The sequence below is a fragment of the Maylandia zebra genome, linkage group LG7, assembly GCF_041146795.1.
Source record: "Maylandia zebra isolate NMK-2024a linkage group LG7, Mzebra_GT3a, whole genome shotgun sequence".
NCBI lineage: Eukaryota > Metazoa > Chordata > Actinopteri > Cichliformes > Cichlidae > Maylandia > Maylandia zebra.
In genome coordinates, this window is record NC_135173.1 from 49,928,498 (window position 1) to 49,955,680 (window position 27,183).

The 27,183-nt window shown below is 41.0% G+C and overlaps 1 protein-coding gene across 3 annotated transcripts in view; it reads right to left on the reverse strand.

The window, feature by feature from the left end:
- Positions 1-4,264: 4,264 nt before the first annotated feature.
- The window catches only part of dym (dymeclin), a 62,333-nt gene continuing 39,414 nt past the window's right edge, over positions 4,265-27,183 (reverse strand). For all 3 annotated transcript variants that reach the window (XM_076886580.1, XM_076886577.1, XM_012918830.4), the window contains exons 15-17: positions 17,721-17,903; positions 14,413-14,526; positions 4,265-5,458 (exon numbers count right to left, since the gene is read on the reverse strand). In XM_076886580.1, coding sequence (XP_076742695.1) covers positions 5,309-5,458; positions 14,413-14,526; positions 17,721-17,903 — 447 coding nt within the window. In that variant the 3' untranslated portion in view covers positions 4,265-5,308. The remainder of the gene's footprint in view (positions 5,459-14,412; positions 14,527-17,720; positions 17,904-27,183) is intronic.

The following is a 27,183-nucleotide window of genomic DNA, read 5'->3' on the forward strand; positions in this document are numbered from 1 at the left end:
GCTCAATTGTGATACTGATGCCAGTCAGTGTTTTTTGTCCCTTGAAGTAATTGCGTGATGTTTATGGACGAACTGTTTGTGGGGGATGAGTCTTTCACAGAAGCTACATGGTATCGCCCACTTATGCTTAATTCATAGCACCGCATTTGTGCCTGCTTGCAGAGGTATTTACCTACAATAGAAAGGGGCTTTCAACCAATGAAAATGTTCCCATGCAGAATCCCAACTGCACGTTGCTTGATGTGTATGATGCTGTGAGTTGGCTGAATGCAGACTGGCACACTAATGAGAAGAGAGCAACAGTGGAGCCAAGCACAAAAAACCCCCCAAAACATTAAAGACCCAAGAATACAGCATGAAAGATACAGAGAGTGGCTTTCGCAGCTGGTTAATGGACCAACAGCAGCGCAAATTTGAGTAGGCCACAGACCGGGTTATGTCACATATACTATCACATGGGCCATCTGACAACAGACGCTCACTGCAGGTAGACGAGCTGTCCAAAGCTGCTAGTGTGCTGGTAGTGGGCTACCACTGCTGAACATTGATTTCCCCATTGTGCTTCATGGAAAATATGGCCTTAAATCTGCATACATCATCTGCTATAGCTACTGAAATCTAGTGAGGTGCTAATGTTTTGTATCAGAAAGACAACTCTGCAAAGAAATGTCAGCTTTTCACGAAGGACATGGTCCAACCACAGTTTTAACTTTAGAAAAAAAAGAAGACGGTATTCATATAGAAATGCTAGAAAAGAAAAATGTTACAGTTTCCTTGAGTAGGCAGAACGTTAGCATGCTCTCCAGGCTAACGTTAACATGCTAACAGAAGCGGCTAAAAAAACCAGAGCTAATGATAAAATTTGATAAAACAGAATAACTAAAATGATTACAATCATTCCTGAAGGGATCACAGAGGTTTATAGAGAATGTTGTGGCATTACATACACTAAATGTTCAATATATAGAGCTTATTAAATTCTATTTCTTCTATAGTTCTTTATCATCGTCACCTCCAGTTATTGTTCTTCATCCTGCAATCACAAAAACAAGACTGCACAAAAGCCTTGAGCTACCCCTCATTTCTTTATAGTTTGTGTCTGATGAGCCAGACTCCTTTTAACCAACTGAATTTTCAGTGACTTGTGTTTTCCTCTATGTTCTCTTAAAAGACTTGACTAATAGTTCTCCGGACTTTCTGCAGGTCTTTCTGAGTTTTGCTTTGGACATTTGCTGCTTTATCACCTATTTTCAGTTTAGTCCTTGAATTTGACAGACTGTTAACAATGACATATGAATCATTTAAACAAACAAAAAGACACAAAAGTAAAGCGGTGAATCAGTTTTATGTCTACACATCGTGCATAACATCGTTATGCACTTTATTAACACAGTTTGCCAGGCATAAAATAATATTTTTGCACCAACAAGGTGATTTGCAAATATCTATTATAGAAAATTTGGCAATCTTAAAAAATATATTAAAAAAAACAGAACTAATTGAGGATTAAAGAAGAAGTGGGAGTCCTAAAAAAAACATATACATCAGATAAACAGAATCTGAAGGCGATTTCCTTAAAAAAATGGTAAAAAAAAAAAAAAAAAAAAAGAAATACAGCAAGATTAAAATTTCATGTCCTATTCAAGGGATCTGACACAGGACTGAGAGATGGATCTGCCCCGTCAGTTGAGCCATCTAATATTTGCTAAAGTCTCATCAGAAGTGGTCTCAGTAGGAGGCTGCCAGTCAAGGAGCCATTCTTAAGGAAGGGGGGGAAAAGGTAGAAAAGGCTGAGGTAGCCCAAACTACACAAGAACTGGACTGAAAATCAGTGCCAACAGGTCTGATGAAGTGATGAATCAGAGTTTGAAATTTTTGGGTCATGTCGTCATCAGTATGTATTAAGGTTGTCTCGAGAGAAGTATGCGTCTGCAGCCATCTGTAAAACACAGTGGAGGTACTATATCACAGTTTGGGGTTGCATTTCCGCTGGTGATGTTAGGATCTCATCAAAGCTGTATTATGACTTATCGACACATAAAAAGCACCATGAGATTTTGATACACCACGCAACACTGTCTGGAAAGTGTCTTGGGAACAGCGTTACTTACTTTATGACTTTGCATAAATAGACTGATGACTGGTGACTTGTACAAATTAAGTCATGTAATTTATAAGATGAAAAACAGAAAACACTTTCAGTGTAAGGTATGATTAAAGGAAAAAAACTAAGAGAAGTTTCTCAAGGCCAGCTGGTCAGGGCTTGTTGACTTCCTCCAAACCTTCCGTGCTCACAAAAACGAGGTTAACTGATGCAGACATCAAGATCATGATAATACGCCTGTCTCATCTTTATATCTCACTGATATTTTCCACTTGTGGGCCGGCCCACAGATGCAATGCTTTAATTCCAACCAAGCTTTGGTGGTTTATTTTTACGTGTCAACGAGAGCGAAGAGTGAGCCAGCGACGTTATTGTGACAATGTATCTCACTGGTGTAAACTGTGGTTTGGTGATAACCGATGGTTCTAGAAGCACACTCCACTGGGTAGTCAACATGATCTCACCTAAACCTTGAGGAAAAGTACCAACATCTGGGGAGAAAAAAAAAAGATGCACACACACAAACAACAACAACAACAACAACAAAACTATACATCCCCAAATCCCTGGCTCCATCCATCTTCCTGCTGTCACCTGAAATGGGATCCGAGGGTAAGGTGACCCCTGCGCCATAAAGGAACAAGGGGAGCCATGTCACTTTGTAAAAAAACCTCCGCTCAACCATCTGGCACAGAGATAATAGAGCTGGAGGCAGGTGAGAGTCAGTGCAGAGGGAGAGGGCTTCAGTCTCCTTGAGCGTGCAGTTTCATTGTAACCTACCAATGAACCCGTCCTGAAAATGAGCCATTCTTTACATCGAATTGCATCCATTATATTGTCCCTGAGAACAAGAGAATTTCAGGCATGAAAACCAATACAATAGAGACGAAAGGCATGAAATTCTCTTGGGAAGTGGGAGCTCCAGCGACACAGTGGGTGCCATTGTGCCGTAAACTTTTGCACCCCCCCCCCCCTCGCCTGACTCCCGACGTGGTTTTCCGCCTCTGTTTCTGCTGCTTTAGCAGCGATGATAAAAACAGGCGAAAATAAGACACACGGTAAAGTCTGCTCATAGTGTAACAGTCCAGTCTTCAGGATGATCTTTCTTTTGTGCCGCAAAGATGCAAGAGAAGACTGTGGCTGAAATGTGCCGGGCAAGCAGCAATGAAATCCAAGGCTAAACACACACACACACACACACAGATATATATTTATCATTGAAGGTATGAAGCAGCAACCTTGGTAAATATTTTAATAACTTAGGTCAATATAACTGAGAGAAAAGGCCAGCCACTGGGTATCAAGAGAAATCTAAGAGGTCTTAGAAAAAGAAATCTAAATCTTGCGCACACAGGCTTCACACATCTTTTTCTAATCCTTCTTTCTACAATGCTTAAAAGGTCACTCTGATATCAAAAGAAATTACACCTCCTCAGACTTCGTTTCCATCTTCAGTCTGACATTTTCTCCTATTCATCTGTTTTTTTTGGGGGGGGGGTGGGATTTGTCCCACCCGCCCCGAGTCAGTCACTGAAGATGTGTGTGTTCTGAAAAAGTAATTTTAATTTAACACTGAAGTGCAGAAATACCATTATAGTGGTTTCGCAGGTGTTATGAGAGCAGTGTTCGATCGGAATAGGGTGAAGCCGGCAATCGCACGCGTTCTGTTTGTGATGATATGACAATTCGCTGAATACAACCAGAGGCCAACCAATTAAGCGAAGCTCCCCGTTGCACACTTACTGATGCAGACCGACTCAGATTGTTTGATTGCAGACTGATTGGCTAATGTGTCATCAACGTTCATCAATTATTTGCAAACCTTCGCTAATCTGTCTGAGAGCGATTGGAATCAGCCCAAATCAAACCAGGATTGTTTGGATGGTTGCTGTCATATTTTTATCCCAATGCAACTGAGCCATAAAGCATTGTGCAACTGGGCAAGGCCGGAGGACATTTCAATCCACTCGATAAAAATCAAGACAGGCTGCTCAGCTTGTGGTCGATAAACACTTTACATTTGTCAGGCTGACAGAGTCATAAACAAGGCTTTCAGTCCAAAGTTGCATAACCTTAAAACAATTAAGACAAACGTGATAAACGTCACATGAATGCTGCAGTATTTCACTGCTAAATAACAGCGTGACACTCAGGCTGGTTTGATTTCATATTTTTATTTAAACTTCTATTTTCAAGGTAAACATTGCCACAAAAAGGACAGCTGTCATCATATTATATGCATTTATATATAAAGCCAGTTTTCCCGTCTGGGAATAATCAAAGTATAGTACCATTGCTTTTCTCTTTCGGTAATAGTAGTCATTTCAGCACTACTGCACTTTACATTTTGGGATGGTGAATATATATAAAAACAATATACATGAAAATAAATAACAATAAGTCCCTACTTAAACATGAAATAATGTAACCGGTTAAGGAGACAACGGTAATTATGCACAACAGGACAGGAGGTTTAATGGCCGTCCCCGGTTTAAGTATTTGCCTTGGGTTAGCATCAGGAAAAAAATGCTAATGACAAAAACAGGGTATGGAATAAATGAGCTGCAAGCAACAACGAAATCAGACGAATTAAAGAGTGATGCAGAGTGCTTATATCATCCGGGGACTGAAATTTAATTAAGCTGTACTTGAACGTGGGGGGTGGGGAGGGATATTAAACAGCCGGCAACACTGTAACTCCTGCATACTGATGATGACAACAGAGTTTTCTCTCTCTTCATTTCTTCAATTCAAAAGCGCAAATGTGTCAAAAGCTGTTGTACACTGAGAACAATGTACGCCAAAAGAAAAGAAAAACAGTTTATGAGATAATCGCGTGTAAAATCAACAATAATAGGACATTTGAAGATGAGTGGCAGGTGTTGAGTCACAGCAGGTTTTTAGTATTCAGTGCAGAAGTAAATGGATGTTCATCAGAGCAGTGTAACACGTGTCTGCATGTTTTAAGTGACCTATTGGGAGAACGAGGTTGTGCTGCATGAAAAAGAAACACCATCCTCTACAAGGTTGAGGCACTTTCAAAGCAGCGTGAACATACTATAAAGGGTAATGCATACACACCTACCCAGAACACACACACACACACACACACACACCCACCCACCCACCCACACCCACGTGCCGTCAGTTCCTTTTTCTGTACTGAACGGAGATGGAGACGCGCAATCTGCTGCAACGTGTCCTTCAGCCGGAGTCCATGCTGAACAGCTCGATCCCGTGTGGGCTCCAGTGGAGGCCGACTCCAGAGTTGAAGACCAGCGACCACACGTAGGGGATGAAGAAGTCCTCTGGCTGGTCCTCCTCCACATACTTGAACTTGAGCTCTGGGAATTTCTATTCACAGAAAACACCGGGCGAGAGAAAAGTAGGATGAGCAAGTCATAAAAAAGAAAATGCTGATGCAGAAATGTTTCCGCACAGAGTCTTTTCAAAGAAGATATTTTAACTTATCAGATCGGTAGTTTTTACGCAGTATGAACTCGACGCTGAAACTGCAGTTCCTCCAGTGGTCAGTGGACGCTCACTTTACATTCTCATGTTAAAAGCTACTTTCAGCTGCTCTGTTTTTCACGAGGGGGGTTCTTATATAGTGCCTTTATACTCTATTGCAGCATTCAGATGCTTTATAATACATGTATGTAGTTTATAGTTTGTCACATTCACCCATGCATTCATGCAAATACTTGTTTCTACATCTAATCTAACATTCACAATCTGAAGAATGCATTGGGAGCAACTCAGACTTCAGTATCTTGTAAAAGGCTTCTTTGACATGCAGACTGGAGAAGCCAGGTCACCAAAATTCCAATTAGCAGATGACCTGCTCTACCTCTTAAACCACATGGCGCAACATTATCCCTATAAATTCCCAGTAAGTAAACATGTTCAGAGCCTGGTAAGAAATAAATATTTTTGGAAATAGCTAGCTCTATTATTAGCACTAATTAAAAGTTAACTGTGTTGGTGAATGTAGCTTGCTAACTGATCTCACTCTTGTCCAAATATGGTCACTTTTGTCTCCAAAAAAAACCGAAGACGCTGAGCTGAATTGCTTCATAAACCAACAGGTGGGGTCACGGTGGCTACATCTATCTTTTATATGCAGTTTATGCTTTAAAAAAAACAAGACCTGAAGCAGCGTATTAGAGCTGCGCTACAATAACGTGGTATTTGTTGTTTTTTTTCTTCTGTGGATTGCCAAACACAGCTCACTGAAATAAAGTCCTTTTTTTTGGAGCTGGCTGTTGAATGAATGAATTACTTTCACATGAAGCAGAAAAGCTGTGCTACTCAAATCACTGTTAGTACCGTGAAATATGAGGAAGACCTCTTTGAAACCTTGACACTCCGCAGCAGTTTGTGAAGTGGGAAGAAGTTTTGCAAGCGTTCCTGGTTTGGTCAGGAAAAGTCTTCTTTTTATTTTTCCTATAAAGAGGAAACATTATCTGCACTTGGGGGAACTTCTCCACTTTGGGCTGACATGCTGTCTTTAGAAATAGCACAAAAATAAAATTCAATTGCAGCTCTGTTTAGTTTCATATCATCTATTTTTATATCATATCATCAGTGCACCCCAGGGCAGCTGTGGCTACAACGTAGCTTGCCATTGCCAGTGTGTGAATGTGTGTGTGAATGGGTGAATGACTGAATGTAGTGTAAAGCACTTTGGGGTCCTTAGGGACTGAGTAAAGCGCTATATAAATGCAGGCCATTTACCATTTTTAATTGGTGCCCTTTTTAACCTCTCACCATAATAAAAAGTAAAACTGAACCTTTCAACCTTTCAATGAAAACGAATTTTAAGAATTTAAAAGTCACAAATTAACAGATCGATATCTGACAAATTGAATGTTTTGTGTAATCAGTTATCATCTTGAACACCAGCTTTTTCCAAACCTTCTGGAAGCCCACCAACCAGACCAGACCAGACCAGACCAGACCAAAGCATGCATGAGCCAGCCCACCTGACAGCAGGTAGGCAGCCGGGGAAGCACATCAATAATACATAATGGTACCTCATTATATCCTCCTGTCTGCACATGCATGTATGTGCACACACGCGGCCAGTAATCAGTCTGTGGTGAAAGACAGATGCTGTGAGCCTTTATTTGATGGTCTGAGTCCAGTCTTTTCAATCCTGATTGGCTCCATTCAAGGCCTCACTATCGGTATCACAATGACACAGACCGAGGGGCTGTGGGGTCACAGGCCATATGCCAGGTTACTGAGGCTAAACTGTACACACACACACCACTCCCATTGTGGATGGCCAGACACAATGCAGGAACTGTATTATCTGAGTGGCATGGGTGTGTAGGTGACTCCCTCGTAGCATAACGACTCATCCGGCGTTCACATGACCTTGTTGGTGACAGTTGCTCCACACATTCAGGCCTTTACTTGTAAGCTTAGAGGAAGAAATACAGCCTTTAATTTTTCATTTTGATTGAAAATAGTTTTCTTCAGCAGTGTCGTGTTTACAAGCATGAACAGACGGCAGCCGAGCAGATTAATACCCTGCAGCAACCACCGTGATATATGAAAACATATGAAGCACAACCAGTTGTGCTATTAGGCAATTAGGTTAATCAAAGCATAAACCAGCAGACACAGCTATGTCAACATAGGTTTGAAACAACACATGTTACAGCATCAGCATTAACCTATTCTTACTCGTAAAGCATTATGTGTACATGCGCAATCAATGTTAACACCTCTAAAACGAATCCTCTATATGAGCAAAATACGGCATAAGCGCCTTTTTTCATAGAAACCAGACACACATAAGACACTGAGGCTACTTTGGTAAACGCTTGCTTAAACACTCTGAATATAAGTAGTTCTCCATCATGAGCCCTGAACACAGCAGTCACAGTTTAAAGAAAAAGGTAAAGAAACTCAGAGCTAAAGCACAAGCACACAAATGGTATTTACTCTAGCATTACTATACGGATTTGCATGCTTTATATCTGTATAAATACAGATATGAGTGGCTTCACTTCAGTATTAAACCCATAATTTATCATTTTCATGGCCTCATTGAAAGAATCTAAATTATTATTCATGGGAAACGCAGAAACATCACCAATCATATTATAATTAGATCTTTACAAATCTCTGGCGTGCTTTTAGTATTGACACGCTAACATTATCACTACTTCAAAAATGGGTGCCACTGATGCAAAGGAATTCCTCTGTAATTATAGGAATAGCTCGGCATCCAATCTGTGTTTCTTGATATGGATGCGAGGATCAATACCAGACTCGTGCTTGTACTTTAAATCTAAAATTATAGTTAGCCATCTAGCTTAGATTAGAGTTTGTCCCAAGCTCAATAATAAACACTTACAGAGGAGAAGTTGCTGTTTTACAGTGATATCTCTGGTGGACAATCGCAATAACTCGACATGAATCTGGCACAAACAAAGCCCTAAATATGTCTTACTATAACACACAAATCTCCACCTGTGTGTTTGTTTGTTTCTTCGGCTGCCAACTCCTCCTACGCAATCAGGAGTTGAGCAACAAAACTTGGCACACAGGTACGTCTTAGGCCCCTGAAAGCACTTATCTATATCATATCAGACATGACATCCCATCTTGCCTAGTAACCACCTAGCAATAGGCTAGAATTACAGTTTTTAGCATGCAGGCATCTATAAAAAGCATCCTTACACTCCTATAGTTTAATTTCGACACCGTGGGAACTTAAAGTCCCGCACGCTCACATGACCAATTTCCCTAAATTTCACAAAGCCAGAAGAGGGAAAAATGACCCAGAATCCCAACGGCCGCCTTCTTCTTCTTACATCTATGTTCGAGAGCCCCACCAGGGTAATTGCCTTGCATATTGCAAGGCAATGGCAAGTGCCTCACAGCAAAAATGTTGCTTTCAGGCTTGAGTGAATTCTGGGGAAAAAATAACATAAAAATAAAATCAGAGCATCTCCAGACTGCCACATCCAGTAACTAATATTATCTCTGTCCCTTATTCTGTTCATACTGTCCCAGTACATATCTCCTCTGTCTCTCTGCTGACTTCCCCTCCCCTCCCCTTCTCTGTTTTGTTCTCAGTCTGACTGCTGGCTGGGGCCCACTTGGCCCGGGCTCATATCAGTTAGTTATGGGTCCTGGCGGGTCAGGCCCTCGCCCCTGAACACAGACTGGCTGGCTGGCCTCATATCTTTACTTAGGACGCTGTGTTCCCTTTCCTCCACTGTGCTTTCGCTGACAGCGCTCGGCGGCCAGACACAGAAGAATGCGGCGAGGGAGCAAATAAGAACTTGATACACACAAACACACACATTTACATGCAGGTACACGCACAAACACTGAAAAGTCAGGTTTCGAAACGCTTTACAAATCCTTGACAAAAGTCGTGGGTTTTATATTCACATTCTGCTTTTTAGAGCCGTCCTTTGGGAAAGTTTAGTTCGTTTCATGGGTGTGTGATGTATCTGGAAGAACACCTTTAGTAATGTTAACTTTAGCAAGCACACTAGTTTGCTAACATAGCTCATGAGACTAGCTTGCATTTTGATCGTCCAAATATAAACAGGTTACATTATATCAATATTTTATTATGATATAAACTTTATATACATTTTTAAAAAACGATCAGTGGTGGAATTTAACTCTCGTTTGTCTCAAATAGTACGTTTGAGTTAAAAGTCAAAGTACTTATTTCAATCTCACATCACTTTATGCCTCTGTGACTTTCTCACAGAAAAATATTAATATACTGCGATCACCACAACTGTCTGAAAGCTTTAGCTAGTAATATTTATGGGCAATGTCCCATAGTGACAGCTGAAAATAAACTAAAAGGATATGATTCTTTTGTATGTTTCAGATAAAATGAAGGGTAAACTGATGTAGTAAATATCCTTCTGCTGATTAAATTTTTCTTTTTGGCAACATCATAATTTTCTTGACAGGGAAAGATATCCGAGGTGACACCAGATAGACTCCTAAGTAGGGCTGGGTATCGTCACTGATTTCTAGAATCGATTCAATTCCGATTCACAAGGTCCCGAATCGATTCGATCCACGATTCGATTTAATTCGATTCGATTCGATTTGAATCTGGGAAATTTTGACAGTCAGAAATATTATAATTCAGATCAGTACCATTTACATATTTTTGTATCTATTAAAAGGAAGCTGACACACGCAAGACTTTATCAAAGGTGTGAGCATCACAGCAGAGGCCTTTGTGTCAAAGTAGCTGAAGATAAAACACAGAAAAACATGAAGGTGATTTTTCCTGGCCTGGGATTTTATAAAAATAATCTGCAGTACATCAAAAACGAAAGAAAACCATTAATCAACACATGAACATTACCTCTGAAGTTACAGCGGTTTTATTAGAGACACGGCTAAGCGTTTTGCATTTTGCTTAATTTTAAAAAGTTTACATTTGTTCAATATTGAACGGCAGAAATTAGGTTTACTTTTCGGAAGTAAGTAAAAGGGAAAAAAAAACGTCGGCCGACAGCCTGTAAACAACGGTAGACTGGTGCGTAACAAGCAAGCGAATAATGCAGAAAAGAGAGAGAGAGAGAGCTGTGCATGAAGTGTGATTTTTATACTGAAAAGTCAGCAAAAGTCAGAGGGAATTCATGACGATGTTTATGTGAAGCGCAGTTTGGATCTTCTTTTGCTGCTGGTTCGGTCAATATTGTTTGGAGAGAGATAAAACTAACAGCCATATGATCAGCGCAAAAAGGGCGTAAACACACAGCGCGGATCAGAATCAGCGAGCCGTCGGCTTTCAGCCCCGACCGTCAGCTGAGAAAGGCGACATCTCACTGATTCTGATCCGCGCTGTGTGTTTACGTCTTTGTGCAGAAGCCGTGTACCTGCTCTCATTTACTGTCTTAGCTGTTTGGTGGTTGTTGAAATTTTGTGAGGTTTCACCAGAGATTCTGGCATTTCGGGCAAAATAAATTAATATTAAAAAATCGATTCAGGATTTTAATGAATCGATTTTACGTTACCCAAGCCAGAATCGATTTTAATCGATAAATCGATTATAAAAACCCACCCCTACTCCTAAGTCTTACTCTAAATGCTCAAACTGTATAAGACAGTTATTACAGATGATCAAATATGGCAAAAAGCCAGAATCAATAATCAATCAATAAATAAACAATAGCTCAACCTACAGATCTTGATGATTTTTTTTCTACATTTGCTCAAATCATGTTCAAGTATTGAGATCTGACAGGAGAGAACTGGTATATTTAAGAAATCGTCAGGGTGACCTTTCTTTCGACAGTGTTGAGCTGTTTTCATACATGAATTTCGGACATTTTCGGTGAAACTGGGTCAGTAGATTTTCCACAGCTATCCAATCCACCTCAGACATGCGTGCATTACTGGAAATACTTTGCAGGCTTTAAGCGAAGGAGCCTCCTGGACAGGGTGAGAAGAAGCCGGGACGCATGACGGCGACTCACTAGCAGTGAATGCACTGGAAAAATATCTGTACCAGAGAGCTCGCAGACTAAAAGAGCAGCCAATCTCCGACCTAGAGAGCGGTGGACGTTTATCACACTGCGCTTCATTCGGTGAGCACTACAAAAGTTCAGGGCTGCAATGCATTTGTGAAAATTGCTTAATACTATTAACGCTTTGCAAAGTCCCGATTGCCCTAAGTTTGAGCTCTGAAGGCGGACTGTATTACACAAGTTAGGCATGGGCTTTCTGAATTTACTGCACACATCTGAAAGAGGATTTCTACATAGAAATGTATAGAAACTGTGTTGTCAGTGTGTGGGAAAGTAGTAATGGCTGCCATCAGGCCTCTTAAGCCCCAGGTACTGACTGACTAACAGCTGGTAACCCCCCTCCCCCTCCGTCTCTTCCTGAGAAGCCAGAGAGTCTGTAGGCTATCGCTGCTCAAAGAGGCAGATTTCAGCAGGAGAGGCTAAACAACACATTCCGCAGGCACTGCCTATAAGCACCACTCAGCCTCACACACCCTGAAACAACACACACACAAAGAATGAGAGGCAGGCAGCTGAGTGTTGAGGGTCATCCAAGGGGTACTTACCACCTTCAATCCTTTCTTTCAGTTAGCGCCTAATTTGCATGTCTACATTTTGCCCCGTTAAAAATCTGCATCCTCACTTATATGTTTCTATTTCAATAGATTAACTAGTGTCCATGCTATCTTTATGTCAGTGGTTTACCTGACAAGTGTCTGCAGTTCCCAACCAACCAATTTTGAAGTTATTATATTGGCGCCACGTACAGGCTGATACAGATTAACACTAAATGTGGATTTTTTTTTTTTTATTTAAAAAAAAATAATCTAAAAACGTAATTTTAAAGATCATTTTGCAACTAAAAATGTCCAAACATTTGCATGCAATAACAGTAAATTGTGTCTTAAGCATCAGTTATTTCAGTGGAGGACAGCTGGAGACCCGATGGGGTAGTAGTCAGTCCTGTTATGCCAAACACTTCTTGGAGGTCTGCTTGAAGACAGCTGTCTGGGTGCATGGCTAGCTGATACATTCGTCTGCACTCACCGCGTGCAAACCATCTGATGATAAAATTGATTTTGGTGGGATCCAAGCGGACACTAGCAGACCCACAGACATGGGAAGTATCATCTCCACCTAAGCCTCTGTTTTATGCTTGTTAACTCGCCTCCTGTCAACATAAATGGCTGAATTCTCACTGCGACTGCATAACTGAGCTGAAAAATAAATAACCACAAAAAAAGACGATATCTGAAAAGAATGTCACCTTACTGATGATTTTATCAGTGTGCAAGAAGAACCATAGAATACAGTTTGGGAATGAAGTTTTATAGATATCCTTCCCCAGCTGCACTGCAACACCACAGTGGTGCTTTCAGCTTTCAGCAAGTGTTAACAAAATGTTCTGATTTTGGTTGTTAGTGTAGATATGGGTGCAACTTTAAGATTTAAAAATTGATGCACTCATTTACATGCAATGTTCACATGACCCGAGGGCAAGAAAAACTCCACCAAAAAAAAAAAAAAAAAAAAAAAAAAAAAAACTCCACAAAATTTTTTTTTTTTTTTTAGAAAGAGCGAGGAACAATCGCTTTTCCCGAACATTTCATTCATGTCGGCGCTCTCCGTGGAGCCACAACTGATTGAGACACCGATACTGCTTCATCGGAGTAATTGCCGACGTATCGACGATTCCACACAACATTAATCTAACCTATAGATTTTTACATTGGGGGGAAGCTGAATGAGCTCATAGGATGACGGGAGGCGAGAGGTGGAGAGACAGCTGTTTGTTTGAGAGATGGTGCCATCAAATGGTAGGGACTTTTCCCGGAAGACAAATTGCCCAGATATACTTTTCACTTCACATCACCCTGTGGAGCTGGAAAGCACTCTGATGTGGAGTCAGCGTGAGACTCAAAAACACTTTTGCACAAAAACGTAGACTGCCATTTAGTCAGATGGTCATCAGCAGACATACACAAATGCAGGAGATGACACACACACACACACTCATGACCCACATTGACTTGTGCCACAGGTACAGCACTCTCGCTGAAGGACATGAGGGTTATCCACATGGCTCGGTGGGTAATTCTGTGAATTCATGGTCGCTACATTAGTGCTCTGATGAGCTCGCTGTGAGCACGGCAGAGAGAGAGAACATGGACTCATGGCCGCGCACCATCCCTCTTCCACAGACAAATGGCTTGCAGCCAACAGTCAAGTATATGGAACATGAAACACATGATAAAACATGCAATTAAGAGCTTCCGAGCTGCTGTGGAGACCGCTGGTTACATATTTCCTTACTGATTAATGGAGGAGCATTGGAAAGGGAAAGGGTTAGAGAACCCGCCAGGAGTGTTGGGTAACGAGGCATGGTGGCAGATTTATGTCTCCTTCGTCCCCTCCCCCCAATCTGATGTACCCATGACAAAGTGCCGTTAGCCGTCCCCCCATCCCATCTCCTTGAAATGTCATTACATGTTCACATGTAGCAGGTAAGCAGAAATGGAACGAAGATGGGCATTAATGCTAATGAGAACTGGGCTTTGGCCTTTTGTGTCCACTCCCAAAGGCCTCCTTCCATCATTCCATTGCCCGAGTCCATATCCCAATCCCAAACATCTCAATTGTTCAACTGGACTCTCTTCACATGCATAGAAATTTACCACTTCTTCTTCTTCTCTTTTTTAACCTTTTAGCAAAGCCCACATTTTATGACTCCTGCTTTCCACGCTCTTCCACTTTGTCTGTCGCCCCGCTGCCTGTGTGTCTGTGTGAGTGAATTACCTTCAGTCTGTCTTTTGGCAGTGCCTGGGCTCCTTTCATGATGACCTCCTGAACTCTCTCAACAGACAGGTCACTTCCAGCCTGCTCCAGACGCTGACTGAAGAAACCAATAACCTAAAGGTCAAACAGGAGGAAACAGCCAATCACAAACTTGCCATAGGGTCTTTTAGCTTGCCTTAAAGTGCTTTGAGGTGACCGTTGTTGTAATTTGGTGCTATAGAAATAAAATTTAATTGGACTGAATACAGTTGGAGTATTTAGGGGTAAACACAGAATTTAAATACAAATTACCACCAATACAGTGTCCTCAGTTTTTCATGTTTTGCCAGGAAAATGGGAAATAGGTGCAGTTATTTATTGAAATGTGCAAACATACATGGGAATATAGTATATAAGACAAAAGCACAGTTTGTATAATTCTTACAAGCTTGAAAATCAATATGTTGGTGCAAAAACTGTTATTTTATGCTTGTGAAACTACGCTATATCAGGCATTTTTTGTAGATTTAACTAAGGAAATGTGGGGGAATTGTGACAGGCTGCTAGTAACAGATTGTCTAAAGATATAATAAAAAAAAAGGTTCTTTGCCAAGTTGTCTTCAAGCGTAGACACAAAATTAAGATGTCTCTTTTGTTTGAATGGTCATTGTTAAGTGTCTTAACAAAACATATGTGATAAAGCAGGCAGTGTCCAAAGCAAAATCCACTTTTTATCCAATAAAATAGAAGAAAATATAACTCGCTGATGAAATTTAACTCTTGTTGATTATCTCCTCAAAAATAAATGGTTATTTTAAAATATTTCTCGTCAGGTTTTGTGTTAATGCAGTTATTGATATCTTTGTTCCATTTTGTTCTACTTGTAAGTATAAATCAGCTGGTAGCATTAGCAAAAAATAAATAAATAAAAAATCAATATTCACTCTTGTCTGTGTTTCCTAATACACACACGGGACCTTGTTCTCATTGAGCTTTAATGTCAAGTCCCAGCTCCATCACGACCCTCTCCAACTCTTCTAATCCCTGTTTGGAGCTGTCACATTAATATTTCAGCAGCCACACCCGATATGATGACACCGGGTGCAATATGAAGATCTAGGAACAAAATGGCATCATGCTACACGCGTAGGCCTGAGAGACCTCAGCTGTGTAAACAACAACAACACTGGTCAGTGTTCCAAAGGTGGTTTGAACATGACGTTAGAGGAATCTGTGCTGAACCTACAGTACGTCGACAGCTCGGTTTCATTTAAGGCAAAATATTGCCGCTTCCATAAACGGCCATTTAAACACGTGCATGGGCTGCCATGTTTCCTAGCAACAGTAACTCGCTTCTGTAAATACTTCTTTATAAGGATACAGCACAGCACACACTATTCAGATAAACCAGCCACATTAAGGCACCTACCAAATATTATGTAGGACCAGAAAAAACAACTCGGATCTGCAGTATCAGCTACCGTGACATGAGCAGCAGATCCTTTAAGTCTTGTAAGTTGCAAGGTGGGGCCTACGTGGATCAGACTTGTTTTTCTAGCACATCCCAGATATGCTCAGTCAGATCGAGAACTGGGGAATTTGGAGACAGAGTTAGTACCTTGAAGTCTGTTGTTGTATTCTTTAAATCTTAAACAAGCACTGCGGTGGGGCAGGGGTGCGTTAGCCTGCTGAAATGGGTTACTGCCACCAGGGGATACTTTTGCTTACTTTTCTGAAAAGGTGTATGTAGTGTGCAACGTGTTAAAGTATGCAGTAGGTGTACATTCCACATGCCAGGGCTCAACCTCTTGCAGCGCATCATGGTCCAGATCATCACACACGCTTTCCATAATGCTCTTTTGGTGCCATTTCACCCCAGGTAAAGGTTGCCAATACATGCACGGGTCTCCTTAAAGCTTTTAACTGTAAACATAGATCTGCACGTCTGTGACTTTGCCTCAAACTGGAGCGGACATTGTGCGCAGATGCCCCGGGCACCTTCTCAGTTCAGAGTGCCACGTTAGCGCGACACTTCGAATAAACTGCAATCGTCCTTTCGATGGATGAGTCAGTCAGCTGACCTAAACCTAAGTTTCATTGATCGAGGGCTAAAAGGCAGAGAGACTTACAAACAAGCAGCAACTAAAGATGGCTGCAGTAAAGATGCAGCCGTGGACCACCCAGCATTTGGCACATATCCACGTGTTCCAAACCTCAGGCTTCAAGCATTAAAATAATCATTGTATTTATGATAGTGTATGTTTATCAAATTACACTTAAGCCTGTTAGAAGACAGACAAAAAGTGGCTATAATTGGAAGAATGAGTAGATTTAATTTTGGACTGGACTGGCTTGACTGGTGCCATTACAATGAGATGTTTAAAGAGTTGCAGCTGATCATAAATCGAGATGATTTGCAAAGCTGGGTGAATTCTGCTTATTGTCAGCGGAAAAAAACTTAGAAAATGTCAAAAACTTTTCATTTTAAATATGTAGTTCACTGGAATTAAAAATTATTCAATGCTTTCTGGGTTTAACCTCAAAGAAGAAATCTAAGAAAGTATTTTTTGTGTTTCCACTGCTCTTCTAAGTTTTTCCCCTGAAGAAATGTTTGGTGTTCCTTAATTACAAAAAAAAAGAACTATTACAAATTCCTTTTAAAGCTCTTTTTTTGTCAGAGCAACATTAAAAAATGCTTCTACAGGCAGTTTTGTTTCTCAGTGTGGGCTGTTTTAAAGATTTCAAGCACACCAGAGTTCATGCACTATGTGTGTCTACATCTATCTAATACTAATCTCTTCATTAACTCAGAAGGCCTCCCCCATATGGGCTTATTTTAGAAGAGCAAAAAAGCCGCCTCGCATCCTGAATAGCCTCGGGGAAACTGACTTAACCGAGGGATTCTACCTAGGCATGCCTCCCTCATACTTATGGATAACTGTAAAAGCCTGTGGCAATGTATGCAGCAACCCCCATCCTCTGCACACACACACTCATACCCACCAAAGCTTCCTTTCCCTTCTCTACGTGACTGTGAATGACAGATTTCTCGCGTCCCTTCTTACTTATACACCACGCATACTCATTGAATGTTTGAGATGTAATGTGCAGATACTTGACACCAGTGGACTGATTAATTCAATCATACTACTTAAGTCTTTCATTCTTTATTGCCTGACTGCAATCTTCTGGCCCGGCTTTTTCAACATTTCTGAGCAGACAAAGAGGACACTGCAGAAAAAACTGTCAGGCTTCTCTTAATTCACTTGTGATGCTTTGTGCGATTCCTAGTTTAAAAAAACCAAACAACAACCCTCAAACAGGCTGACCGTGTCGAGGTTCTGCATGATGTCCTGGAAGGACGGGTGCGTCCTGAACTGCTCAAAGAGCTCCCTCTTGTAGAGCAGTGCGTACACCAGGTTAGGGTTGTGGTGTAGAGAGTTGCACAGGCAAGAGTTGATGATTTCCAGCATCATGCGGATGACTTCCTCAATCACACTCAGGTCCTGGGCCTGGAGGGAGAGGGAGGATGTAAAGGTTAATTGGTTTCCCACTAGACTGGTTCCACTTATTATATTGTTTTTAAATGATTGTTTTCTGATAGAACGATCAGCAGGGGGTAACAGACAGATGGCAGAAATGGCAGCAGGGATCAGAGGAAGGACAAAAAAGTAAAGCATGAATGTCAGCCAAGGTCTTAGCAAGTGACAGAAGGGTGATCTTTTAAACCAGATATCAGGTCGTGTTGGCCTGTGTTTCCTTGTGTGGCAAAGACGGCAACTCAGTGACACGTGACAGTCAAAGACTATAAGAAGGACGGACAAAAAGATAAAGAGTTTTAAAGCGCCTGACATGATGGCGTTGTTTTCAGCGTTGTTTCAAACTAAGTAGGCTTCTCAACACATAAACCCAAAAAGTTCATAAATAAGGATTTCCCGATGTGAACATCAACACAAGAGATTGTTGGAGAAATGAACTGAAATCCCAAAGCAGCATCAAAAACAAGTTTGACATTTTAGAAAAATATGCACAGTTGCGCTTTGGTGAAGACAAGATTGATAACATGTAATATCTATGAAGGTTCAGACGACCTCCTCCCAGCTAGGAAAAGGATCTTTCTTCTCTCACTGTGTGACTCCAACTAGCTGTGGCGGCCAAATGGTCGCTCGGAGATCGAGCATGTTGCACCCTCGACCTCCAGTCTCCAAACAATGCCGGTCGGATTCTCAGACAGATTGACAAAGGTTTGCAAAATGACTGTTATTTAATTTACTAACGGAGCCAATTCGCTAACGTGTTGCAATCAGTCTGAGTCGGTCTCCCACAATGAGTGTAACTAGTCTGGGACACGTCTTTTTATAATTGTGGACTTGATTTTACCGGTTGTCAGCAGGTTCCCGTCATATTCCTAAGTAAAAGCTAAACTCTCTTATTTTGTTGTTAAATTAGCATCGTGCAGCACATACGTCACCATTTGAGAAAGAACTCTTGTTTCAGATCTACCAGCTTCTGACTGGATTCTCAATGTAGGTTGTCAATTCTGTTTAATTTGCATTTCTGCGCATGTAAACAGCATTAACCAGTGCATTATCATAAACTGACAGCATGTAATTGTCAACTTGTCCACATATCATCCCCATTTCGTGACTGCATTTTATTGCAGTTTTATGGCAGCTGACTGCAAGTGGTTGCAGACCTGGTCCCCATCTTTGAAGCAACAGTTTCAAAGCCAATAAGATTCCAGGTTCTTTGACTTATAGTTGATTTAATTGTGGTTGTTCCCACTATTACTGTGACTGCAGCAATATGATGTTCAATTTTAGTAGCTCCTTTTGCTCAAGAGCGGTGAAACGCTATTTTTGTCCTTCCAAAGAAACAGTTCGACAAATAACCCCCTTTACAAAGGCAATCTGTTATTTTTACATTTTTGTTTTTGTGCAGATTAAACAAGAGACACAATCTGTGAGCTTGAGAGATGCGGGTGCAACAGAAATATTTTGTTGGCTTTGGAGACGGTCCAACTACCGCCTCCGTGTTTTCAGCCTTTATGATAATCTAGATAAGCTAGGAGAGCTAGCTGCTGACTAAAGCGTCACAGTGATCACATACGTATGACAGTGGTATTAATCTTAACATCCAACCATAAAAGTAAATAAAAAAAAATTATATTTTATTATCCCTGCATTCAAAATGTTCATAATTAAGTGTACAAATGAAAAAGTCCTTAATTTTGTACTTAGCGCGAGTAGTGTGAAGCACTCGGCCACTCTTTTTACTTTCAATAGCTTCAGTTATTAATTAGATGAACAATCTTTTTAATAACTTGCAATTAAAGCAGTCAGTAGGAGAATCCTTTCTACATAGTGAGAAAGGTTTTCAGTGTCGCTGATGTTTTTAAATGATGATAAAGATGTCTGCACCTGTCAACCTTTAAAGTTCGGTTTCATTTACCTTATCAGCGTTTTTATGCTACAGAAACCTTGGACCTTAATCTGCGTGGTGGTAACTCGTAAAACATGCGCCTACTTGTAGCCTTTAATGATATTGAAAATGGCTTTCATCATTAACGGAAATCTATGCAGCTAGAGGAGTTTGGTTTCATCACACAACCTGCTTTTAATGGAAAAAGGCATGCTTTAAGAAATCTGGTTTATTGTTCTTTAGTTACTTCATTCACAACAATCCGTCTACAAGAGAGACAGACAGACGCCACCGTGATGAGATAACGTCTTTTTGGCGTGTTCAATGGTGGCGCACAACAAGAAAACAGTAGAGAGCGTGGGAAAATGAATAATCTACAGAGAGATAAAAACTTTGGTCAACAGAGTTCATGACTGATTTCCCATGGTGTGACAGCTGTGGGCAGAGCGTTACAAAATCTACCGTCTACGTTTGATGATATTGCAAGATAAGCTCCATAAATGAGAAACCAGAAAAATATAACTCAATAGCACCGTGACTCATCTCAATTAAACCAAGCACTACTAACCACGAGTATCAGTTTCTCTTCACTCCCAAAAAGACAAAAATATGGTCTCTGCTTTACAAATACTTAAATTTACTGCTTAAAAAGAAATTCTAAAAATCTGCTCAGCGACTTCTTTTTTTTAACATATACAGTATACAGCATCTATGTTAGGCCAAACAGAGTCAAAGAGCCGCCTGTGTAAGCAGCTCAGAAGAAGCAGCTAGAACAACAAAATGCAAACTAAGAGAATGCAGGAGTCAGGGACATCCAAAGCAGCTTAGCTTAATGCAATGGACTTCTAATGAAATCAGTCCATCGGTAGTCTGACCACAACTGTAACACGCGACGTAGATTATCTGACAGGTTTTAGTTCAGATCCTGGATCTTTAAAGATCCTTGCATGCCTCCAAGCAGATATGAATAAATATGTGTGCTCCATTTTGAACATTCTTCATTTTGCAGTGTTGTCTGAATATATAAAAAGTATTATAATTACTATTACTATATGTAAGAATAACATGACATAAAATTTCAATGAAAAGATCTCCCAGTGCCTAGTAAAAACTACCCAAACCAAGATATGTCTGCAAAAACCAGCAGATGGGTGAGAGGAGAAAGAGGTGTGCCTTATACCAAAGTGTTTATGAATTCAGTGTGTAATAATGCTCAGTAGTGTGCATTTATCACAAGATGTTTACTAGGGGTGGGTTTTTATAATCGATTCATCGATTAAAATCGATTCTGGCTTGGATAACGTAAAATCGATTCATTAAAATCCTGAATCGATTTTTTAATATAAATTTATTTTGTCCGAAATGCCAGAATCTCTGGTGACATCTCACAAAATTTCAAGAACCACCAAACAGTAAATGAGAGCAGGTACAGGGATTCTGCACATAGACTTAAACACAGGGCGTGACCCGCGGATCAGAATCAGTTAGATGTCGCCTTTCTCACAGTCGGGGCTGAAAGTGAAAGCCGACAGCTCGCTGATCCGGGTCCGCGCTTTGTGTTCACGCCCTTTATGCGCTGATTCTAAGGCTGTTAGTTTGATCTCTCTCCAAACAATATTGACCGAACCAGCAGCAAAAGAAGATCCAAACGCTTCACATAAACATCGTCATGAATTCACTCTTTTACTGTTTTGCTTCCATTGCGATGCGCAGCTCTCTCTCTCTCCCTCTCTCCCTCTCCCTCTCTCTTTCTCTCTCTCTCTCGAACAGTTTCCCTTTCTTCATTATTCGCTTGCTTGTTACGCACAAGTCTACTGTTGCTTACAGCGCTGTCGGCCGCTGTTTTTTTCCCTTTTACATTCTTCCGAAAAGAAAACCTCATTTCTGCTGTTCAATATTGAACAAATTTAAACTTTTTAAAATTATTCAAAATGCAAAATGCTTAGCTGTGTCTCTAATAAAACCGCTGTAACGTCAGAGGTAATGTTCATTAATTAATGGTTTTCTTTCGTTTTTGATGTACTGCAGAATATTTTTTATAAAATCCCAGGCCAGGAAAATCACCTACATGTTTTTCTGTGTTTTATCTTCAGCTACTTTGACACAAAGGCCTCTGCTGTGATGCTCACAGCTTGGATAAAGTCTTGCGAGTGTCAGCTTCCTTTTTATAGATACAAAAATATGTAAATGTACTGATCTGAATTATATTTCTGACTGTCAAAATTTCCCAGATTTAAATTGAATCGAATCGAATTAAATCGAATCGTGGATCGAATCGATTCGGGACCTTGTGAATCGGAATTGAATCGATTCTAGAAATCAGTGACGATACCCAGCCCTAATGTTTACTCAGCTAAAGTTTGCCCGTCTTGTTTTAGTTGTGCCACAGCAAAAATGTAATTAATGATATAATGCTGATAATATGACCTCAGTCCTTTATGTGGATGTAGAAACTATGACAGTGACAGTGAAACGCAGGCAGTTATGCTGAATACAGTCCTTACTATTCACAACTGTCAAAATGTCTCGTGTGAAATGCGTCATTTTAAGTGGTTTTCATACGTGAACTTTGGGCAATTTTGGGCGACCTGCATTAGGATATTTTCCACAGCTGTCCTTTCTCACATGTAGCACATACAGTAGCAGGAAATAGGCAGTTTCAGTCACGTTTGTACTATTAGGAAATGCTGCGTATTGTAGGTAAAGTATGCAGCATATCACCAAAACCCAACACCATCCAGCCTTTAAGAAGGAATCTGTTGGGTTAAAGCAGCACACGTTTGTGTTCTCACATGTACCTCTGTCGGCAATGGTGCATAAATATATGAATGCTATGACAAAAACATATTTAACGTCACTTTTCCAAACATTTAACTGACCAGTTCAGCCTGTCGGTCTGAAAACCTTTAATCATTGTCTTTGCTTTACAGGAAGCCTCGCCTTAGACAGTTACTCATTAGAAACTTCCTCTGGGTTTGCACGCTGCCACATTTCAGCTTGAAGTAAAATTCCTGTAACGTTCATTAGAATAGGCAGCAGAGATGGCAAAGCTTTCTGATAAAGAAAAAGAAAAAAAAGATTTATTTATATTTCACAAGGTCTCATTCTTGAGCCGGGCACAACGTGAGCTTTTATATTCGCCACAGCACACTTATGCTTAGTGATTCATTTGCATCACTGTTCTGCTGATGACCTGTTTTGACCAAGAATTTGCAATATCTGATTCGAAACAGCAACATGGTGAGACTCCTGCTGCGAGCTGATTGGCCACCGAGTCTACCTCCAATCTGGGCAAATCATCTGTAACAGAACTGCATGTGGTAGCATTTTATATTCCATCTTCGGTGCCCTGCTTTGAGAGAAGTTCTTATCTTATAAATAACTTTGCTTGCTGTGATGCTTTTTTTTTAATGCACATAATCAGTCCCTGAAAAAAAGCCGGGGGATTAAGATAACAGTAAATAGCTGTGTTCTTTTGTGCACTGAAAAAGGTTACTTTAGAAATATAATGGGTTACAGATTATTGGTTGCGCTGCTGAAAATGTAATTACTAGGGCAACCCTTTAAAATTAATTCAGAATGATGTATCTTATTATTTTTTGTTTACGGTGTGATTACTTTTCTACCAAATGTATTTTTTAAACCAGGCAAATCCAGCTGCTGCAGGTTACAGAGGTGTTACAAACAAGCTTCACAGTGAACGGCGATGCTGGAATCTGTGTCAGAAGTGTCGGAAATGCTGAAGTCCAGCACTGAAAGGCATTCTTGTCCAGTGATGTGGCCGACTATCACAGGTGGGGTCGCAGGCATGGAAACGGGTTGCTCAAAGCAATGTGCATCGATTTGACTGGAAGAGAACCAAGGAAAAAGAAGGCTCGGACGTGACCCAAAGGCTGCAGCAGGGGTAGCCTAGATTTGAGTCCACTCCAGACCACTTCCTGCATGTCATCCCCCCGCCACCCGCTCCTTCTCCCTGCTTTCCTGTCTGCGCTCTACACTTTGCTGTCAAATAAAGACTGTAAACCTTGTAAGCCATCCTATTCTCCAACAGCTTTGCTGACCTGTGTAGCTCTCTGACAGAAGCCACTCAAGCCCAGCAAAATGATGAAGAAGGATTGAACAGTTCTAGATTTATGATCTTTATCGAAAACAATGCATTCAGATTTTGTGAACACCATCAATGCAACTGGTAACGAAACTCTAGTTATTTCGACACACATCCAATAACATTGCTGCACTGATTTCCACAAGCATGATGGTTGAAGGTGTTGAGCTTTAACCGGCAGACGTGGAGAGGCAATAGGAAGGCAGGAGAGCCAGCTCTAATGAGGATTGATTGTGCGTCTGGAAGCAGAGGTGGCTCTCTGAGCTCGACTCCACTGCCTAGCTATACTTGCTCCACTCTTTTCCGCAGTGGCAGGCCATAATTAGACAGAAAGCAGGGACAGATAAGAGAGAAAACTGAGTAGGAGGATGTGGAGGCAGGAGGAGGAGGACAGCAACAAAAATGGTAGCATAGATGATAAGAGAGTATGGGGGGTAGGGGGGCTAGCTGATGGAGAAAACGGACGTGACGAAGAGGAGACAAAAGCAGGAGAGGGAGGCAGAGTAGGAGTGAAGGATGCCTGGTGTGTTTGTTCTCCAGCTCTGCACCAAGCTTAATGAGATTAGTCTGGCAGGGAAAAAATGCCACACTGGGGAATTCAGGTCACATGAAAATAGGCTAGCTAGACGTCTGCCTGGCCTTGTGTGTATGTTTGTCAAGTGGATGAGATTAAGAGGTCCACGGTCTGGTTGAAACCCAGACAGGATTTAAATATCTTGGCGGCGACTCCTCTTCCACTTCCCACTCTGTCCTTTTGCACTTTTTTTCTCTTCAAACTGCATCCTCAGCCAGAAAAAACAAACAAAAACCCCCCAAAAAACACTTGACATGTGTTTGTTTGACAGCATATTCTTCCTACCTCTCCCTCCTCTTTTTGCCTTATTCTCTCTTAGTCATACATCGTTTTCCAACCTTGTGCCTTGTCGTTTGGTCACAGCCACTCATGCCGCTATTTCTCGTCTTCTCTCCACCCAGGAAAACATAGGTGAGTCATATCATTAGCCTCAATGATCCCGTCCTGTTTTACTTGCATCACCATTCACAGAAACCCTATTGGAAAGCAAAGCGTTTATATGCACCCTTCACCCTTCCCCAACTCTGTGCAATTCTGCTGTTAATTCTTAAACATACCGAGTGTAAATGTGTCGCATCTGCAGGCGTGGTGACCTCTGCTGTGTCTGACAACTGACAGTTTGTAGATGCAAGCAGTGACTAGAAAGTAGAGCTGGGCGATAGAACGATAACGATATGTATCGCGGTATAACTTTTACTCGATAGAGAAATTAAGCTATCGCGATAGACCTCGCCGCTCTTGTCCTCTTTAAAAAAAAAAAAAAAAAAAAAAAAAAAAGGTCAGCCAATCCAAATTAAGTAGCGCAGAGCCGAACCAATCACAGCCGCAGCGTCACGTGGCGTGACTTGTTACAGCACAAGTGCCAAGCCGCACGTGTGTTTGTTTGGGAAGCAGCCAGCGGGTAATGGAGCCAGCGCGTAATGGAGGAAATGAATGTGCCAACTAGAAAAATCAACCGAGCGTGACCGAAGAGAAAACAGATGATGGTTCCAACGCCGGAGAGATTGTCGAACGGAAGAACCATAGAAGTTCCGTAGTGTGAAGGTATTTCAGCTATTTCAAGTCTGACAAAAAACAGAGTAGCGTGCACTGTAAATTGTGCTGAAAGCAAGTCTGGAAATACAATAAACTGGTGCATGCGTCACGTTATTGTTTCGGTGAAATGAATTTCTACAATACTGTTACTGTTAATTCTACTCTCTGCAGTGTTTAAATGCTTACACATACACACAGTTACTGTCCGTCCACACATACGACTCGGTTCTGCTTCTATGCCCCAGCTTTGTTTACTTTTTCCCACCAAGGCTTCTAGACTTCTGATTGGCCAACATTTCTGCACGGTTAGGAATCTAGCGCCACCTGCTGCTTTGGCATGTTCATAGCAGCGTTTTCCTTCATTTCTGCCTTTATGTGTGGACGGGATTATTTTTAAAACGAAAACGGAAAATCTCCGTTTTCAAAAATACCCGTGTACGTGTGGACGTAGCCTCAGTCTCTGACTGGAAGCGCTAATTCGTCATTCGGCTTTTGTCAGACTAAAGTAACTGTTAAAACTGTTTGAAAAGCTAAGCTATACAACAAGGAGAGATTGAGAATTTCCTTTTAGTTCTCAGTTTATTTGATATTGACAAAAGTTAGTCAGTTTTGTCTGTTCTTCTGTAAAACAAACTAAGATTTATTTTTAGAATTTATATTTTGTTTCTAAGTGGAATTGACAATTTAGTCTGTTTCGTTTGTTCTATTTTGAAACTTAAACGCTTTAGCGGCTGCCTTTTGTGTAGTTTGCAATATTTGCCTTTATCTATCTGAAAAAGTCTCATGTTCCTTAAGTACATCTACCCTGTTGAACTTATTATGGGAAATAAATATTTAAATAAAAACAAGCTGCTGATTATTTCACATTTTACTTGTGAGCAACGGCACATTTAAATCTTACAAATATAGTTATTTGGCTTATATCGTGATAGATATCGTTATCGCCTGAAATGAAAAAAACATATCGTGATATGAAAAAATCTCATATCGCCCAGCTCTACTAGAAAGCCAGAGCCCGTCCTTTCTATCATACCCACACATGTTTTTAAGCGAGCGTTTGTGAGTGCGGACAGGGTGTTTAGAGACATAGACATGAAAATCCCTGTAAAGTAGGAGCTGGCATCATTAAACCAATAGCTTAGTGATTCCCTGGCCGGCCCTGCTGCTCACTGTAGGCTGTTGCAGGGCAGACAAACCAGACATATTAAGAAAGAGCACTGATGAAGACAAGGGCATGAGGATACAAACAGAAAGAGTGAAAAGCCACACCTACAGGTTGAATAAAGCACAGTGGAGGAAAAGGATGAAGAGTTGGAAAAAAAGCCACGTGGACAGACAGAGAGGGTCAGACTGGCTGAGCAGCAGCAGCAGCCTGCCCTTGTCTTTTGGGAGCTTTTTTTTTTTTTTTTTTTTTCTTAAATAGGTCATTGTCTGACCCGCATTATGGTACCACAGCCATGTCATAATCACACCATTTTGAAGAGCATTGTGCTCAGGTCAGCTTCTCATTACCCCATAGCTTCACATAACCACAAAACATCCTTTGTTGGATGCACACAGAGAAAAAGAGAAAAAAGTGTGTGTGTGGCGACAAAGTTGGACCCTAAAGAAAAACAGCAGCATCAACACAATGTGATTATGCTGGATGCTCTCTGCA